General features: G+C 63.8%; 2 protein-coding genes across 3 annotated transcripts; one reads left to right on the top strand and one right to left on the bottom strand.

The window, feature by feature from the left end:
• The first annotated feature begins 1,985 nt into the window (after positions 1-1,985).
• Positions 1,986-3,776, top strand: POMC (proopiomelanocortin). Its single transcript, XM_026041064.1, has 2 exons — positions 1,986-2,045; positions 3,213-3,776. Exons 1-2 carry the CDS (start codon positions 1,986-1,988, stop codon positions 3,774-3,776), a joined length of 624 nt encoding a protein of 207 aa, XP_025896849.1.
• Positions 3,777-4,040: 264 nt separating this feature from the next.
• EFR3B (EFR3 homolog B) lies at positions 4,041-15,318 on the bottom strand. 2 transcript variants are annotated; one of them, XM_026040917.1, is made up of 23 exons: positions 15,265-15,318; positions 12,782-12,858; positions 12,571-12,698; positions 11,976-12,126; positions 10,783-10,904; positions 10,363-10,512; positions 10,120-10,254; positions 9,463-9,541; positions 8,726-8,861; positions 8,419-8,574; positions 8,071-8,182; positions 7,710-7,761; positions 7,411-7,583; positions 6,964-7,039; positions 6,388-6,549; positions 5,900-6,031; positions 5,741-5,808; positions 5,526-5,653; positions 5,352-5,443; positions 4,874-4,922; positions 4,645-4,751; positions 4,519-4,568; positions 4,041-4,422 (listed from the first exon to the last, which is right to left on the bottom strand). In XM_026040917.1, the coding sequence occupies exons 1-23, from the start codon at positions 15,269-15,271 to the stop codon at positions 4,317-4,319; spliced, it is 2,448 nt and encodes an 815-aa protein (XP_025896702.1). In that variant the 5' UTR covers positions 15,272-15,318; the 3' UTR covers positions 4,041-4,316. The 2 variants fall into 2 exon arrangements, with proteins under 2 accessions (XP_025896702.1, XP_025896710.1); XM_026040925.1 differs by having other exon boundaries at positions 4,645-4,748.
• Positions 15,319-16,422: the final 1,104 nt, after the last annotated feature.

Below are 16,422 nucleotides of genomic sequence, written 5' to 3'. Positions count from 1 at the left end.
AGCCCACCCAGGACACAACCACATGGGTTCCCTCCTGGTAGGATCACAGGCAAAGCCTCCCTGGGTGGCTTCGCCATATCCTGCCCTTGGCTTCCATGTAAACATTGGCTCTGCTCCCTATGGACACACGGGAGCGACACGCAGGGCCTTTCACTACCTCTTGACCAACCAAAGTCAAGACCAACCCAGAGCAGATGGAAGTCAAGAGCAGACAAAAGCCACTCGGAGCTCCCCAAGGGATGCAGCTCTCCACCCCACCAAGGACCACCCGGCACTMCATCCTGGGAAAGCTGGCATGTGTTTCTGCAGCTGGAGAAACGGCAAGGAACACGGATGTCCCTGCAGGAGCGTGAGCCTGGAGCCCCCATTCCCGACCTGCGGCCCAGGAGCTGTCCTCTCGTCCCGGGATACCCGCCGAGGGCAGCAGGACGTGGCATCAGGAGCAGCCAAGGCCCCTCAGACGTGGGCACCGGAGTGAGCCCAAGCCGGGAATGGCCCGGGGGCCCCTGGCACCAGCTGCCCACGTTTTGGGTGGAAAAGCCCTCCAGGCACAAGCCAGGCTGGGCCAGCTGGCCCCAGGGCTGGAAAACCAGCCTGTGGTGACCAAGTTTCCACCTTCCRACGATCCCCTCCACCCCGCRGGCTGTTTTCCCGCTTGCCCAGCARTCCCACACGTCTCCCGACCTGGCAGGGGACCCGGCTCTGGAAAAGCCATTGGGGAGGCTGCAGCRGGACGGGACCCGCGGTCCGTGACGTGGCCGCCCCAGCCCCGCTGCCCCGGCCCCTCTTAGGAAGCAGCTCCGGGCCACCTCCGTCATCCCAAGGGATTCACTTTAATCCCGCTGCGGACCCGGAGCAGGAGGTGACTCCGCCAGCTTAATCCTCCCGGCAGGATTTGGGATTTGCACCCGGGCGGCAGGCAGCAATTAGCGGGAGAGCGGGAYGGGGCTCGCGGGGCGCCGTTAATCCCCTGCAGCGCTCCCGGCGCCGGAGCCGCTTCCCGGCTTTTGTTCCCTACGTGCACCCGGGGTCACCCCCCCCCCCCCGGCTTCCCAGCCCCTTCCCAGCTTTTCCAGCGCCGCGGCTCGGCCCGGAGCGCCGTGACGCCCGCGCGCCCTATAAAAGCACCGGGGGCTGCGGCCGAGGCGCAGAGGACGGCGGCGGCGGGAGGCGCGCGAGGAAGAGCGGGGGGCGGAGGAAGGCCGGCCGGCAGCCCCAGGTAGGCGCCGCGCTCCGCACAGCCGCTCCCGGCCAAAACGAGCTTTGCTTTTAGTTCATTTTTCTGCATGCAGGATGTTTCTTCCACCACCCACCTCGTGCAGAACTCTTGCAGTGAGTTCAATGCAATTGGTTGGGAAAAAGTTATCCTTATTTTATTTTATTTTATTTTATTTTATTTTATTTTATTTTATTTTACTTCATTTATTTTATTTTATTTTATTTTATTTTATTTTATTTTATTTTATTTTACTTCTTTTCTTTTCTTTTCTTTTCTTTTCTTTTCTTTTCTTTTCTTTTCTTTTACTTCTTTTATTTTATTTATTTTATTTTATTTTATTTTATTTTATTTTATTTTACTTCTTTTATTTTATTTCATTTCATTTCATTTCATTTCATTTCATTTCATTCCCGCGCCAAGCGAGCCGCTCCGGCCGCCAAGGACTTGCAGCCTCCGGATCCGCCGGCCGCTGCATGCATTTTTGCAGCCAACCGGGAAAGCCGTTCGGGACGTTGGGTTTCAGACGCCAACCTCTGCCTTTGGGCTTGATTTCAGTTCAGTTTTAATTAACCACGAATGCTGATTGCATCCTCCCTTCAGCCAAAGGGGCAGCGCCAGAGCTGCAAGCAGAGGCAAGGAGGAGAAGGAGCGGGAGCGGGGAGGGATGCGGTGCCGGGGAGGACAAACTTTGGGAAAGGCAGGTGGAAGAGGCCTGGGAGGGGAGGGAATTGGGCGGGTTTGCCGGTTGCTTTGCAGGCGGCGCAGGATGGCGGGCGCGCTCTGGAGCCTGCCCGTGCTGCTGGCGCTGCTGCTGGGCGCCCCCGGCGCGGCCCGCGCGCCCTGCCGGCCCCGCGGCTGCCCGGACGAGCCCGGCGACCCGGACGCCGCGGTAAGTGCCGGGGGGGACCCCGCGTGGTGCAAGCTGGGGGTGCCGCTCGCGGGGTGACCCGCTGCAGGGGCTGCCTTTGCAATGGGGACGCTGCGGGCGGGGGGTTGCTGCAGGGATCCCCCCGTGGCCCCCAGTGCCTGCGCCCCAGCCGTGTCCCCTGGGCACYGCTGCAGCCCTCCGTGGCGCTGCCTCTCTGCAACGCCACCCAAAGCACCCCGGGGTGCTGGCGCTGCACCGTGCTGCTGCCCTGGGGGTGCCGTGCACGCAGCTGAGTTGCAGCTTCTTGGTGCAGCTGCAACTGGGCTGCAGCACTGGGTGCACATGCAACTGGGCACATGCACCTCCTGGGCACACGTGCAACGGGGTTGCAGCTCCTGGTGCATGTGCAATCGGGTTGCACCTCCTGGGCACACGGGCAGTTGAGTTGCAACTCCTGTGTGCACATGCAATGGGGTAACATTCCCAGGCACACRTGCAAAGGAGCTGCAAAATCCAGAGCACACGGGATTGAACTGCAGCGCCCAGGCCCACGTGCGAGCGAGTTGCACCTCCTTGGTGCACGTGCAATTGAATTGCACCCTCCCAGTGCACGTGTGATTGCATTGCAACCCCTGGGTGCAYGTGCAGTTGAATTGCACCCCCTGGGCACACATGCAATTGAAGTGCAGCATCCTGGTGCACGTGTGATTAAATTATAACCTCTGGGCACATATGCAATTGAATTGCACCTTCCCAGTGCATGTGTGGTTGCATTGCAACCCACGGGTGCAGGTGCAATTGAATTGCAACCCCTGAGCACACATGCAATTGAATTGCAGACTCCTCATGCGTGTGTGATTAAATTGCAACCCCTGGGCGCACATGCAATTGAAYTGCACCTTGCCASTGCACGTGTGATTGAATTGCAACCCCTGGGCGCACATGCAATTGAATTGCACCTTGCCAGTGCATGTGTGGTTGAATTGCAACCCCTGGGCGCACATGCAATTGAACTGCAGCCTCCTCATGCATGTGTGATTGCAACGCCTGGGCGCACACGCACGTGGCGCGGGTGACGGTGCGACCGCAGTGTCCCATGCAGCGTCCCGCCRTGTCACCACCCAGGTGTGCGCATCGTCGTGCCGCGCGGCGCTGTCGGCCGAGGCGCCCGTGTACCCGGGCAACGGGCACCTGCAGCCGCTCTCGGAGAGCGTCCGCAAATACGTCATGAGCCACTTCCGCTGGAACAAGTTCGGCCGCGGCGGCAGCAACAGCAGCGGCGGCAGCGGGCGCAAGCGGCACGAGGCGCCCGCCGGCGGCGCCGCGGCCCCCGTGGGCGCCGAGGGCGCCGGGCCCGAGCGGGAGGCCGCCAAGCGCTCCTACTCCATGGAGCACTTCCGCTGGGGCAAGCCCGTGGGCCGCAAGCGGCGGCCCGTCAAGGTCTACCCCAATGGCGTGGACGAGGAGGCGGCGGGCGAGGGCTTCCCGCTGGAGGTGCGGCGGGAGCTGCCGGCGCGCGGCGATGAGGATGACGACGAGGGGGCGGGCGGCGCGCGGCACCTCGGCTGGCGGGCGCCGCTCAAGGACAAGCGCTACGGCGGCTTCATGGGCGCCGAGCGCGGCCGCGCCGCGCTGCTCACGCTCTTCAAGAACGCCATCGCCAGGAGCGCCTACAAGAAGGGGCACTAGCGGGGCGCGCGGCGCYGCGGTGCTCTGGGGCGCCCGCCCACGCACCCCAAAGCGCCTCCCCTTGGGGACGCTCCTTCGCCCCGCTCGCAGCCCCACGGCCGGGCAGGAATGAGGGCGGCAGCGGAGCGGCGCGTGGCCACAGCACTGTTTATTTGCCAAGGGCGCGACGATGGTGCGTGATGGGGAGAGGGGCAGCGCGGCGGCCCCCCGGCCCCCYGCCTCCGCACCGGCTTCATAGAAATATACCTTAGCCTATGTTATATACACCCACGCATGTATATATTACCTGGGGGGGCACAGCGGGGTCCTGAAAGGGCCACAATGGGGGAGAAAGCCCAGGGGACCCCCAGGGAAGGGGGAGATGGGGCAAAGGAGCGAGCGGGTCTCCAGCCAGCACCTCCTTTGCCAGCGCTGTCCCGGTCCAGCCCCTACTCCCAACGGGACCATCCGTGGCCCCTCCAAGGACCCCAAAGGCGGCCCGGAGGAAGAGGAGGACGGGAGCCCTCATCCCGCGTGGCGTGTCCGGCGGTGCCGTCCTGCTCAGTACACGCACAGGTCTGGGAACTTCATCTCGTACACGGGGATGGAGTGGCTCTGCGGCTGCCCGTACGCCGCCGTGATGGTGCCCGAGGGGCTCGGCGGCGGCCTGGGGGGCACAGAAGGAYGGGGTGGTTGGCAGGGATGCGAAGGCCAACGCGGGCACATCCCGTGCAAAGGGACACCCTTGGGACCCCCCGCTCACCGTATGGTGATCTCGAAGATCTGGTTGAGCTTGCTCTGCAGCAGCGTGGCCTGCAAGGGAGGGAGGGCGGCGGTGGCGGGYGGCTGCGGTGCGACGTGGCGGGCACCGCCGGGGCGCCCCACTCACCCGGGCGCCGCAGTGCGCGGCGATCTCCTCGAAAGGCGCCTTCTGGAACTTCTCCACCACCTGGCGCCTCCGCTCCCGCTCCTGCTCCTCCACGGCCACGCTGTCTGCTGGAGCGCGCGTGGACGGATGGTGTCCCCAGGGACCCCGGCACCACGGGCACACGCACGGGGACGGGTGCCCTGGCCCCGCGGAGGCACCCAGCAGCCCCAGGCCTGGGTGCCTCCCTTACCTATGGCCTTCTTGAGCGTCTCGTAGGTGATCTCCTCCGCCGGGGCTCGCTGATGGAAGGGAAAAAAGCAGCCGGGGTTGGAGGCACAAGTGGGGACGGCAGCTCGGGGTCCCCCGTGGCCGTGGGGACCGCAGCTCGCCCCGGAGCAGYGCCCAGCGCTGCATTCCTGCCCGCCCTTGAGGAGCAGGGATTGCTCCTGGCACCCTGGCTTGTGCCTATGTGATCTTCCAGGCTGGATTACCCTGCTTTCCTCCCCAAACGCTCCCATAGCTACAAAGCTATTGCTACACACACAGGGAAAATACAGATTTACCAGCAGCAGGAAACCTTCCTCCTGCACTGGGGATGATGATGGGACCAGTTCGGACATGCAGGGGGGTATTGGGGGCTCGTCCGTGCAGCCAAAGGGAAAATTTGAGAAAATCTGAGGGTTTATCATGCCAAACTGGGGCCCCCCTAGTCCAGCGCGCCACAGTACCTCCTCACGCTCAGGGCTGTTCCTCGACTCCACCTCGACCTGCAGGGAGATGGTCTCGCCGATGCTCTTCCTCTTGGAGAGGCGATCCTCGTCTGCAGAGGAAGGCGCGGGAGGTGAGCGCAGCCACCCCGGGGCGGCCGCCTCGTCCCCACGGCGGCCCCGGGGGACACGGACCTGTCAGCTGGGGGATGTAGGGCGTGCTGAGGCGGTCCGAGTTGTAGCCGCTGCCCCCCAGCACCTCGCTGATCTTGCTCTGCCGGAAAAACACCTCGGGGCCGAGGCGGTCCAGGCTCCTGCTCAGCCTGTGGGGAGAAACCCCCGGAAAATCCCAAATGAGCCCTGAGCCGGGGCGAGCGCGGGCACCCAGTGCCGCCCTTGGAGCCTCTCACCTGGGTCTCTCCACAAACACATCCTCGGGGAGCAGGTACGGAGCCTCCTTCTGCCGCATCTGGATGACCTGGGGAAGGGAAGCGGGGAGCCGAGCTGGCGATCCGGGCGAGCGGCGGCGGCTCCGACACCGGCGCCGTGGCCCGGCCCGGCCCGCGCACCTCGTGGACGTGCTGGCAGAAGGTGGGCACGGTGGTGAGCTGGCTGAGCAGGTTCAGGTAGGCGGCGCCCAGCGCGTACAGCGCGCAGCGGTTGTACGCCGGCAGGTTGTCCTCGTTGATCTGGGCGATCTCCTGCAGCGGCGACACGGTTCCAGAGGGTGGCCATGGCCACAGCACCACATGGGTTCCCACCATGGCGTTTCAAAGGCCTCTGGGGTTCACGTGGATTCCCAGACTCCAAAACTGGTGCAAAATCCCCACCACGGCTCCAGAAGCGGTGCAAAATCTCCACCGGGACTCCCCAAACGGGCTCARCCCTTGCTGCGTGTTGCTGGTCAGCATCACCAGCACAAGGCCACCACTAGCCCTTGGCCACCTCTAAGCCCGCTTTGCTCACACCCTCCACAAGCCCCTCCAGGCCACCCTGGCCATGGCCATGGTGCCACCATGGGGTACGTGCCCCCCAGGGTGCTCAGCCATGCGCCTACCTGCACCGCGAGCACGAGGCGGATGAGGTCCACCACGACCTCCTCGTTGGCCAGCTCGATGCTGATGAGCACCAGCATGCTGTAGAGCGCCTCGTAGTGAGCCTGCACGTTGCTCTCCTCCTTGCACGTCAGGTAGATGTGGCGGTAGAGCTGCTGGGCGTGCTGCAGGGACAGGGACAGGGAGGCGGGTGGTCACCTCACGAGCAGCTGCTCCCAGTATTGCCACCTTAACTAGCCAAGCAGGAGAAAGAGCGGCTGGGCCACGCAATGGGATGCCCGGGAAAGGAGAATCCCAGGGGAAAGGTGCCAAGGAGCTGCAGCCTGGAGCACAGCAGGGAAATGAAGCCCCGAGGCACCATGAGGGGCTCCAGTGGCAGAGGGGTCTTCACCACCTCTGAAGGTGTTTGGAAGAGCAGACACCATCCCTTGAGGGAAAGAGCASGTTTGGGGAGCTCCAAGTATTGGGTACTGATGCTGCTGATGAAAACCCACCAGCTTTTCCTAGGGATATCCCCAAGGTTGGAAGCACCATCCCTCCCATCCCGAGAACAGCTCGATCCCAGGCCCCAGTGTTACCTTCTTCATGAAGACAGTGTCCTGGCGCGAGCACTTGTCCACCTTCAGCTTCAGCACGGAGATGTCGCTGATGGTGCTGCAAGGAAAGGTCAAGGGAAGCCCGGGCAGGACGTGGGCTCCCGTGTGCTTCCAGAGCTCCCGCTCAGGAATGAGCTGTCCAGGAGGACGTGAGGTTGGGAAGCCAGCTTGGAGGTGGGTTTGGAAACCAAGCTGAGCATTTTGGACATCCAGGAGTCTCGAGACAAGTAGGGTTTACACATAGAAATGCGAACAAAAACGCACACACAAAATGGACTGGCAGGACAGTATCAAACCTCATGGAATACCCTCATCCGGGATTACAGTGGCCTTAGGAAGCAGCTTCTCCAGGGCACCAACCAAAGCCAGCGTGGGCAGCGCCGGCCCATGGGGACACACCGCGACCGAGGAAGCCACCAAGGCGGATACCTGATGGTGGAGAACTTGTGGCGGTTCCCGTGGCGGTCGATGAAGCTGATGAGGATCTCGAGGACAAAGAGGCGGATCTCGGCATCCTCCATGAGGGCAGCAGAGAGCAGCCTGTCCAGGAAGGAGCTGGGAAGCGCCGTGAGCATGTTGCTGCACTGGAAGCCCAAGGAGACCTGTCGAGTCAGGGAGGAAGGGGGACAGGTGACACTGCCACTTGGGRGGGTTAAAACACACCGGAGAAACACAGGTGGAGGAGACCAAGCGGTTCAGGCTCCRTGGATGCAGGGATGGCGACGTACCTGGAGGAGGGACTTGAGGAGCATGATCTGTGTCAGCCGATTGCGGTTCTCGCTGCGGGGGAGAGAGGAAACGAATGGTAAAACCGGGTGAAAATGCAATCCTCCTTCTGCACCCAAAGGGTAGAAAAGCATTGGAAACGGCAGGAACAGCTCCAAAGTCTCCCGGCACGTCCCGCCTGGCACGCAGCTGGCAGCAGATCCAGGGAATCACCCCATGGCAGAATGGGATCACTGCTGGCTCACGGTAGCTCTGCTCCCGTGTTTCTTCCACACATGTGGCGTTTGGGTGGGAGCCTCTGGCTCCCGCTCGGCACTGCCAAAAGCTCCCAAAGGAAGGCAGGGAAAAGGCCTCGGTGCTCACCCGGCTTTGCCGGCTTCAATAGCCTGGTGCAGCGAGGGCAGCGGCACCTTGCTCATGATGAAGAGCATCACCTCGGAGCGCTGGTAGGTGGGCAGCGTGCTGGCGAAGGAGCCTGCGGGGACAAGAGCGCGCGGGCAGCGGCCGGAGCGGGCGCRCACCGGCCACTCCTCGCTGCCCTTTCCTTCGGATGCTTCCAAGCCCTGGGAAAAGCAGCCCTGCAAAAGGCCCCTTCCTCCTCCAAAACCCTCCATCTGGCTGGGGGCTCTGCTCCCACCTGCCCTCTCCTTCCTCCTCCTCCTCCTCTCCCTTTCCCTAAGTGAGCAGAGGATTCCCAGGGGAATGTCCCACCTATGGTCTTGATGACGGCCTCCTGGAACATCCTCTCCTCGTGCTCCTTGATGATCTTGGCGCTGGCGGCGCCGTCGTAGCTCCCGGTGAGCGCGTAGTCGATGCTGAGGCGCAGCTGGCGCAGCAGCGTGTTAAACACCTCCAGCACCGTGGGGCCTGCGCCGGAGGGAAGCGAGCGCACCGCGGGCTTAACCTCTCCGGCAGCGGGAAAGGGGGCTCCGAGGCTCCTTCGGCCGCAGCCACGTGCATGGAAAAGCCTCGGGAAGGGGTCACATCCCCGCCCGGGAACGCGTTGCCCAGCRCTTACCCACGGAGCCGGAGGCGGCGATGACGGCCGCCTCGGAGAGCACCTCCACGATGCCGGCGCGCACCGTGGCCGCGCTCTTGCTGTTGGCATCCAGGTGCCCCAGGAGCTGCTGGATCACGAGGTGCGAGTGCTGCGGCTGCGGGGGGAGCGACGGCGTTGGCGCCAGGCTGCCACGGGGCACCATTCGGCCCCTGACCACCCGGCCCCTTCGCTGACAAAGTCAGTTTGATGCCAAGGAGCAGTTTGCCCTGCAGGCCCCATCCTAAGGGGCTCTGCAGATCTACGGATGTGGTGGTTAATCCAGGGAAGGGATTTGGGTTTTGCCCGGGTTTCCCCAGCGYGTCTCTGCTCGCTGAGGACCCCGCCGCGTTGCCGCGACCCCCTGCTTGGAAGATGCATTAACGGGATTTGGCAAAATCCAATCRGGCTGTAAGGGGCTTTAGGCAGTTTACGGGATTAGAAAGACGAGGCGAGAGGCGGGAAGTGGGACGATGCACATGGAAGCAGCCCCTGAGCAGAGCCGCTGGGAAAAGAAGGATCCGCATGGGAAAAGGGACCAGTTCCAGCACAAGGGGCACTGCCCCAAGGGACACTGCAAGACCAGGGCTGCCGGCGAGGGGGGAACATCCCSTTTTGGGGCATCCTCCAACCTGCTGAGGGTCTGGGGGCTTTGGGGACAGGCTGGGGGCCGAGCCTGCCATGAGCACCCGGGACCCGTTAAGTTGCTGACCACCCACCTGGATCGAGTACATGATGATCTTGAAGCAGCGGATGGCGAAGACCTTGGGCTCCCACAGCGTGTGGTTATCCAGGTGGCTGCAGAGGGAGGGCATCAGGGAGGGACAGACCCACGGACAGGAGCAGCCCCACATCCCCAGGGATGGTCCAGGGCGGCAGGGAGCAATGGCCAGGCCCCYGTGCCTCAGGTTCCCAGAAAAGGCCAAAAATGAGGGGGGCGGGATTTGCACAGGGATGGTGCTCACGTGGGGATGGTTCTTGCACAGGGACAATTCTCACATGGGGATGGTTCTTGGTTGGGCATGGTTCTCACACAGGGACAGATCTCACATGAGGATGGTTCTTGCATGGGGACAATTCTCAGACGGGAATGGTTCTCACATGGGGACGGCTCTCACATGGGGATCGTTCTTGCACAGGGACAGTTCTTGCATGGGGACAATTGTTCTCACATGGGGACAGTTCTCACATGAGGATGGTTCTTGCACAGGACCAATTCTCACATGGGGATGTTTTGCACACAGGGACGGTTCTCACGCTGGGGAGGTTCTTGTGTGGGGATGGTTCTCACATGGGGACATTTCTCCTACAGGGATGGTTCCCGCACAGGGACAGCACTCCCGTGAGGACGGGCCTCCCATGAGGACGGCACTCACATGAGGACGGGCTTGATGGCGTTCTTGATGTTGCCGTAGGCGGCGCGGCCCAGCAGCTCCCGCAGGCAGCGCTCCGCCAGCTCYGTGGGACTCTCCTTCTCCTTCTCGGCGGCTTGCAGCGGCGAGGGCGAGCGGCTGCGAGGCRCCCGTGAGCCTCCAGGGCATGGCAGGGCAGAACAGCCCCCCGTGCCCGGGTTTGGTGCCCACCCCGGACAATAAGCAGGTAGGTAACAGGGCGCTCACCTCTCGGCCTCCTCGGCGTGCTGCAGGTTGAAGAGCAGCGAGGGAACRATCTTGTCCATGTGCTGCGGGTCCCAGATGTTGGCCTGGAGCTCGTCATTCACCGTCTTCCTCACCACCCCCTGCAGGCCTTTGATGCCGGACATCCGGATCCTGGGGGATAAATTGGCAGAGTGACACTACACATAGATATATGTATAGCAATAGACATATAAAAAATACATATTTTATATTTTTATACGTATGCACACAGAGGCATGGGTGAAACTGTGCAAGCAGTTGGGGAAACCTAGACACCTTCAGCCATTCGGATCATTTAGGGGTCTAAATACACCAAGTCTTTGGTAAAAACCTCCCCGTGCAGCGAGACACCCGGAGCCCGGCCCCGGATTCCCGCCGGGAGCCRGGATGTCCCGCACTCACTTGGTGCGGACGTCGGGGTCATCGTGGCTGGAGTGGCACATCTCGCTGAAGCGCGACACRAAGAAGTCGTAGCTGCGGTGGTAGGACGGCGTGTCCTCCTCGATGTTGGCAAACTTCACAAACTGGGAGGGCAGGAGGAAGAGGGGAGGTGAGTCCTGCACCCCCCGCYGCTGACAAAGCAGCTGGGAGCAAGGAAAGATCCAGGGGGAGATTCCCGCGCCGGCTCCGAGCGGCAGCGCGAGGAGCAACGCGGCGGCTGYGGAGGGAAAACGCGGCCGGCTATAAATACACCAGACACGAACACGTCAGACGGCGGCAGAGGGGGAAGAGCTGCTTAAATTAAAGCCCGGCATCGATCCGAGGGGGAAAATAAAAATAAACCGGGAGCGGCATCGAGCTGGGAAGCCCAAGGAGCGGGAGGGGGGGCCGCCCGGGCTTTGCATTCCCCAAATTCCCACCTGGGCTTCCCCGGGAGGCGCCGTGCCGAGGCCCCGGCAGGCTGCCAGCTCCGAGCGGGCGGTCGATGCTGCGGATTAATAGCTCTGCCGATGGGCAACGGGGAGGGAAGCGGGCAGCGAGGTCGGTGCTCGGYGTCGGGTGGCCCGTGGGACCACGAGCGCCCCCGAGACCCCAAATGTGAAGGCTGGACTGGTGTTTGCCCACATTTCCCTGCATTTTCTTGCATTTCCTGGTGTCTCCAGTAATTCCATCCCTTCCCAAAGAGGATCTCAATCCTTTCCGAGCACCAAGGAGGGATGCTCGGGATGCCCGTGAAGGCTGGACTGGTGTTTTCCGACATTTCCCTGCATTTTTTTGCATTTCCCAGCATCTCCAGTCGCTGCATCCCTTCCCAAAGAGGATCTCAGTCCTTGTGGAGCGCCAGGGAGGGATGCTTGGGATGCCCGGCAGCCTCTGCGCCCAGCCCGGCTCCCGGGTGCATCGCGCCAGCCCATCTAGCATTCCCAGTGCTCCCAGCAAAGAGCCTGGGATCCTCCCAAACTGCCGGCGCTTTCCCACTGCTGCCAATGTGAAGCCACCCTTTGCCAGAGTGGCTCCCAAAATCCACAGGGATCACTTCCTAAATGGCTCCATTGCCCCCAAAGCGCTGACAGCCCCGGGGCTCCTTGGGGACAGGAAACCCGGAGGGGTGGAGGGGAATGGCCGGGGCCGGGGGGTCCCCGCGCGGCGCTCACCGAGTTGGTGCCCAGGATCTGCAGGTTGGGCTTCTCCGACTCCAGCAGCTTGGCCACCATCTTCAGGAAGCTCTCCACGAAGAGGTTGATGCTCTGGCAGTGGCAGGCCATGAGGAGCTGGTCGAGCGCCTCCATGGCGATGCAGACGTACCTGTGGGGCGGCACCGGCACCGCTCATCCCGGYGCTGGGACACCCCCAGGTGCTCCTGGAAAAATACAGCCCAGCAGACCCCCCAACCTTAACCTCCCTCCCAAGAGAARGCTGGGGAAAGCTGCGACTTTGGGAGATTCTCTGGTGTCTCATAGTGCGGTTGAGCTTATCACCTTGAAGTTCCTCCCAGTACTGCAAAAATAAGCCTGGTTTCGGCACCTCTGAGTTTCCTACTCACCTGTCAAACAAGGCTAAAATTGGTGCAGAGTGGAGAAAAACAGGAGAAAATAAGTATGCGGAGGTGAACAACAGTCAGAAGGGARTATCTGGCTGGTTTTGCTTGGGAAGAAGGCTGGAAGCGGCACTCATGACCRCCTGGGACACGTCTGAGTGCCGGAGGGGCCGGTGGAGCCGCGGGAAGCGGCGCCCGGAGGCGGCCCTTACCCGTAGCGGTGCCGGCTGACGTCCCGGATGAGGCGCTCGGACAGGTAGGCGCCGATGCGGTCCAGCTTTTCCGGGGCGGACAGGGCGTAAAACGTCAGCTTCTCCATGTTGGTCTTCACCAGGCCATCCTGCAAGAGAGCAGCTGGCGCCGGGCTCCGTCCGAGCGGCCGCCCGGGCATGCCCCGCATCCCGGCGGAGCCTCCCCGCTCACCTCCGGGTCCTCGGGGAAGATGTTGTCCACGAGCCTCTTGTAGCGGGGCCGCAGGGCACCGCAGCAGCCGCAAACGCCTGCGGGATGAGTGGAGACTGAGTGTCCCTCCTCCCAGCCCTTCCTCTTCCAACCCAAAGTCCCATTCGGGATATCTGGGGGGGTTTAGGGATGCAGAAGGGATGCTCAGGTCACCATGCCCTTCCCTCGCAGTCCTTCCCTTTCTAACCCAATATCCCATTTGGGATATTTGGAGGGTTTTACGGATGCAGAAGGGATGCTCAGGTCACCATGCCCTTCCCAGCCCTGCGGAGTGACATTCCCAGCTCCCGGAGTGGGAGCAAGCGGCGCCGCCRGGCCCGGTGCCAGCCCCGCGTGAGAAACTGCACACACACAAAACAAGAGGGGAATAAGCAACGGGAGCGACACAAAGGGGCTCCGGCGCTCGGGAGCAGCCGCTTAAACAAACGCGGGGAGTTTTTGGCGGCGGCTGCTGAGTCACGGAGCGGCCGGGCCGCYTCGCTCCCCGCGACGCCGCAACACGGAGCGGGATACGGAGCGGCGCCTGGGAATGGGGCACGAGGAGTGGGAACGGGCCGCAGCCCAGGCGGGCACCCCTGGCACTGGCATCCGCGCGCCTTCCTCGTTAATCCAGCAGCCCTCTTTTAATTGCGGCGCGGCCAGAGCCTGCGGGTGGCTCCTCTGTGCAAAACCGGCGAATTGAGGTTGCAAATGTTCATTAAATGCGCCCAAATGTTCATTAAATGCGCCAAAATTCTCATTTATCCTCCCCGATCCGTCCTTGCCGCTGCCCGCTCCGGTGGCAGCCGGATTAATTAACGTTTCACAGCGGTGATTAGTCTTGGGTATGAAACCCGTGTGGACGCAGAGTGGCTCCAGTGGGAAGGATTCRGGAATGGGGGGTAAATCACAGCACTGCAGTGCCCAGAGTGGGGCAAAACCCTGCGCTCCCATGGGGACAAATCGGGCAGAGGGAAGTTGTGCAGCTCAGAGGCTGGTTTTGAACCTGAATTGTCACCACTGGGAAAAAAAAAAGAGGAAAAAAAAGGGAAAATGAAGAAAAGAGAGCGCAGCATCTCGGCAAGCGCCACGTCTTGCACAATCCCCCGTTGCACAAGCGGCCGCCGGCCCCGACGGGCTCCGGACGGAGCYGACACAGCGGGCGACTCCGGATCCGACGCGGAAAGCGGGCGGCGGAGGCGCGACGCCGCCGAGGACACCGCGTTATTTTGCAAATAATATGAGAGAGAGGGGAAAAAGAGACCTGAAGTGCATCTCCTATCAACGCCAGCACCCGGGTAATCCGTCCCACGGCTGGGAGACGGTTCAGAGGAGAGATTAAAAAGATACCGATAATCCCGGCCCTGCCTAATGCGCTGCTCATCCCGAGGAGCCCCCGGAGCTCCGCGGCTCCGGGATGTTCCGCAAGCGCCGGCGGAGGAAGGGCCCCAGGGCCGGTCCCAGTAAGAGCCCACGGTGCCCAGGGACATCAAGGGCGTCCCGGTGTCCCCAAGTCCCTGTCATCCCCCTGCACCAGCGCATGGAATCCCGCGTCCCGCGCGGATGCAGGAGCCAAGCGGTGTTCCGCGCTTCAGAGGTTCAGAAGCTCCCTGCAAATTCCTGCTTTGCGGGCAGCCCTAATCGCCCGGGAAAAGCAAATAAATAAAATAGATGTATAAATAAATATAGATAGATAAATGGGAGCCAACCTGGACGCGACTCGGACTCGCAGCGCTGGCCCTGGCCCCGGACGGGCTCTGGGAACGGGACAAGGATGCGCCGGTGCTGGCGGATCCGCTTCCCGGCGTCCGGATGCCCCCCRCGAAGGGAGCCGCGTGTCGTCGCTGTCCCCCCCGCTCCCTGCCCTCCCCTTTTTCGTTTTGCGGGTGGAAAAATACCAGCCGGGAGACCTGGATGACTCAACAGCGGAGCGGGAGGAAGAGGAGAGCGGAGGAAGCCGGGCGTCCTGCAGCCCCCTGCTCCGAAGCCACCGTCGATCCCGCTGCTCCCTGGCGCGGGGACCCCAGCCAGGCCGGGAGCATCCGCAGGGAAGGATGCTCAGGCAGCGGGGATTTATTACGCCCCCCCCTTCCCGGGCTTTGGTCCCCGGATTCTTCCGGGAATAATGAAAAATAAGCTCGGAGCGGCTTAGCGCGACCCGCTGCCCCGCGCCGGGGGGGCCCGCTGTGCCCGCCACATGTTCCCCATTAGGCGCAGGGTGCCGGCACCCACGGAGGGATGTGATGCCACCCGCGTGTCCCTTATCCCGGGGGACAAGGGCACACCCCCAAAGCCATGGAGGAGCAGGGCGCCACATAGGTCCTAGATGAGGGGGGAAAAGAGGGAAAACGGGAGGGCAACGGGCTGGGAGAGGGGCCCGGGGGCCGTGCGGGCGATGCCGAGCGCCGGCGCGCGCGGGTCCCGGGCGGCGCCGGTGGTTCCCGCTCCCGCCGCCGCCCACTCACCGTACATGGCCCCGGTGCGGTTCGGCTCGGTGCGGTTCGGCGCGGCGCCGGTTCGGCCCGGCCCGGCTCTGCCCCCCGCGCCGGCCGGGGGCGGCTCCGCGGCGGCGGCTCCTCCCGCCCGCCCCGCCCCGCCCCGGGGCCGCCGCCACCGGGCGCCTCCCAGCCGCGGAACCGCCGGGGCCCAGAGCGGCCCGGGGACGGGGGAGATGTGCAACGGGAAGGGGGATACAGGGAGACTTGGGAATGCTGGGGTTAACGGCGCGCGCTGGACCTGCCCAGAGCAGCTCCCGGGCCCCGGGAGGACACGAGGTCCCTGCTCCGCGCCGTGACGCTGCCGTGTGAGGCCCCCGGCGCCCTTCCCTGGAGGAGCTCCGGCATTCCCAGCTCCGGACGCCCAGGGAGATGCTCCAAGCAGGGCCCGGCCTCGCCCGCAGGGGCCGCGCGAGGATGGCGCCTCYTTGCCCGCTCCACGGGCAGCGAGGGCCGCTCGAGGCGCCAGGAGCCTCCAGGGCGCCCGGGGACWGCCGGGGACACGGAGCGGGACGCTCCCATCCCTGCGTGGCGGCCCGGGGCGCTGCCCGCCGGCCGAGCGCCTTGTCCTTTCCGAGCTCTCCCACCGGGCCCAACCCTCGCCTGAGGCCACAGCGGGCCCCGGGGAGGCACCGAGGGGACAACGGGGCAGGACACGGCCCTGCCACCCGCCACGGACAACGGCCGCCCCGCCTGGGGCGCTCCCGGGCCGCGCGGAGCCTCATGGCGCCGGCGGCACCGAGGGGGCCCGGGCGTCCGGGCCTCAGCTCTACCCGCCCCCGCGTAGCCGTTAGCGCTGCTGGCCCCGCCCCCCGCGTAGCCGTTAGCGCCGCTGGCCCCGCCCCCGCGTAGCCGTTAGCGCCGCTGGCCCCGCCCCCGTGTAACCGTTAGTGCCGCTGGCCACGCCCCCCGCGTAGCCGTTAGCGCCGCTGGCCCCGCCCCCCGCGTAGCCGTTAGCACCGCTGGCCACGCCCACCGCGTAGCCGTTAGCGCCACTGGCCACGCCCACCGCGTAGCCGTTAGCGCTGCTGGCCACGCCCCCCGCGTAGCCGTTAGCGCCACTGGCCACGCCCCCCGCGCTGGCCATGCCCCTCCCGTCAGGGGGAGGCGGGCACGGGCGAGGTCTCG

This window comes from Nothoprocta perdicaria, unplaced genomic scaffold (genome assembly GCF_003342845.1).
Source record: "Nothoprocta perdicaria isolate Ctin4 unplaced genomic scaffold, notPer1 scaffold_101, whole genome shotgun sequence".
Lineage (NCBI taxonomy): Eukaryota > Metazoa > Chordata > Aves > Tinamiformes > Tinamidae > Nothoprocta > Nothoprocta perdicaria.
The sequence above is the reverse complement of the archived record's forward strand: the minus strand, read 5'-3'. Positions and strand labels throughout refer to the sequence as shown.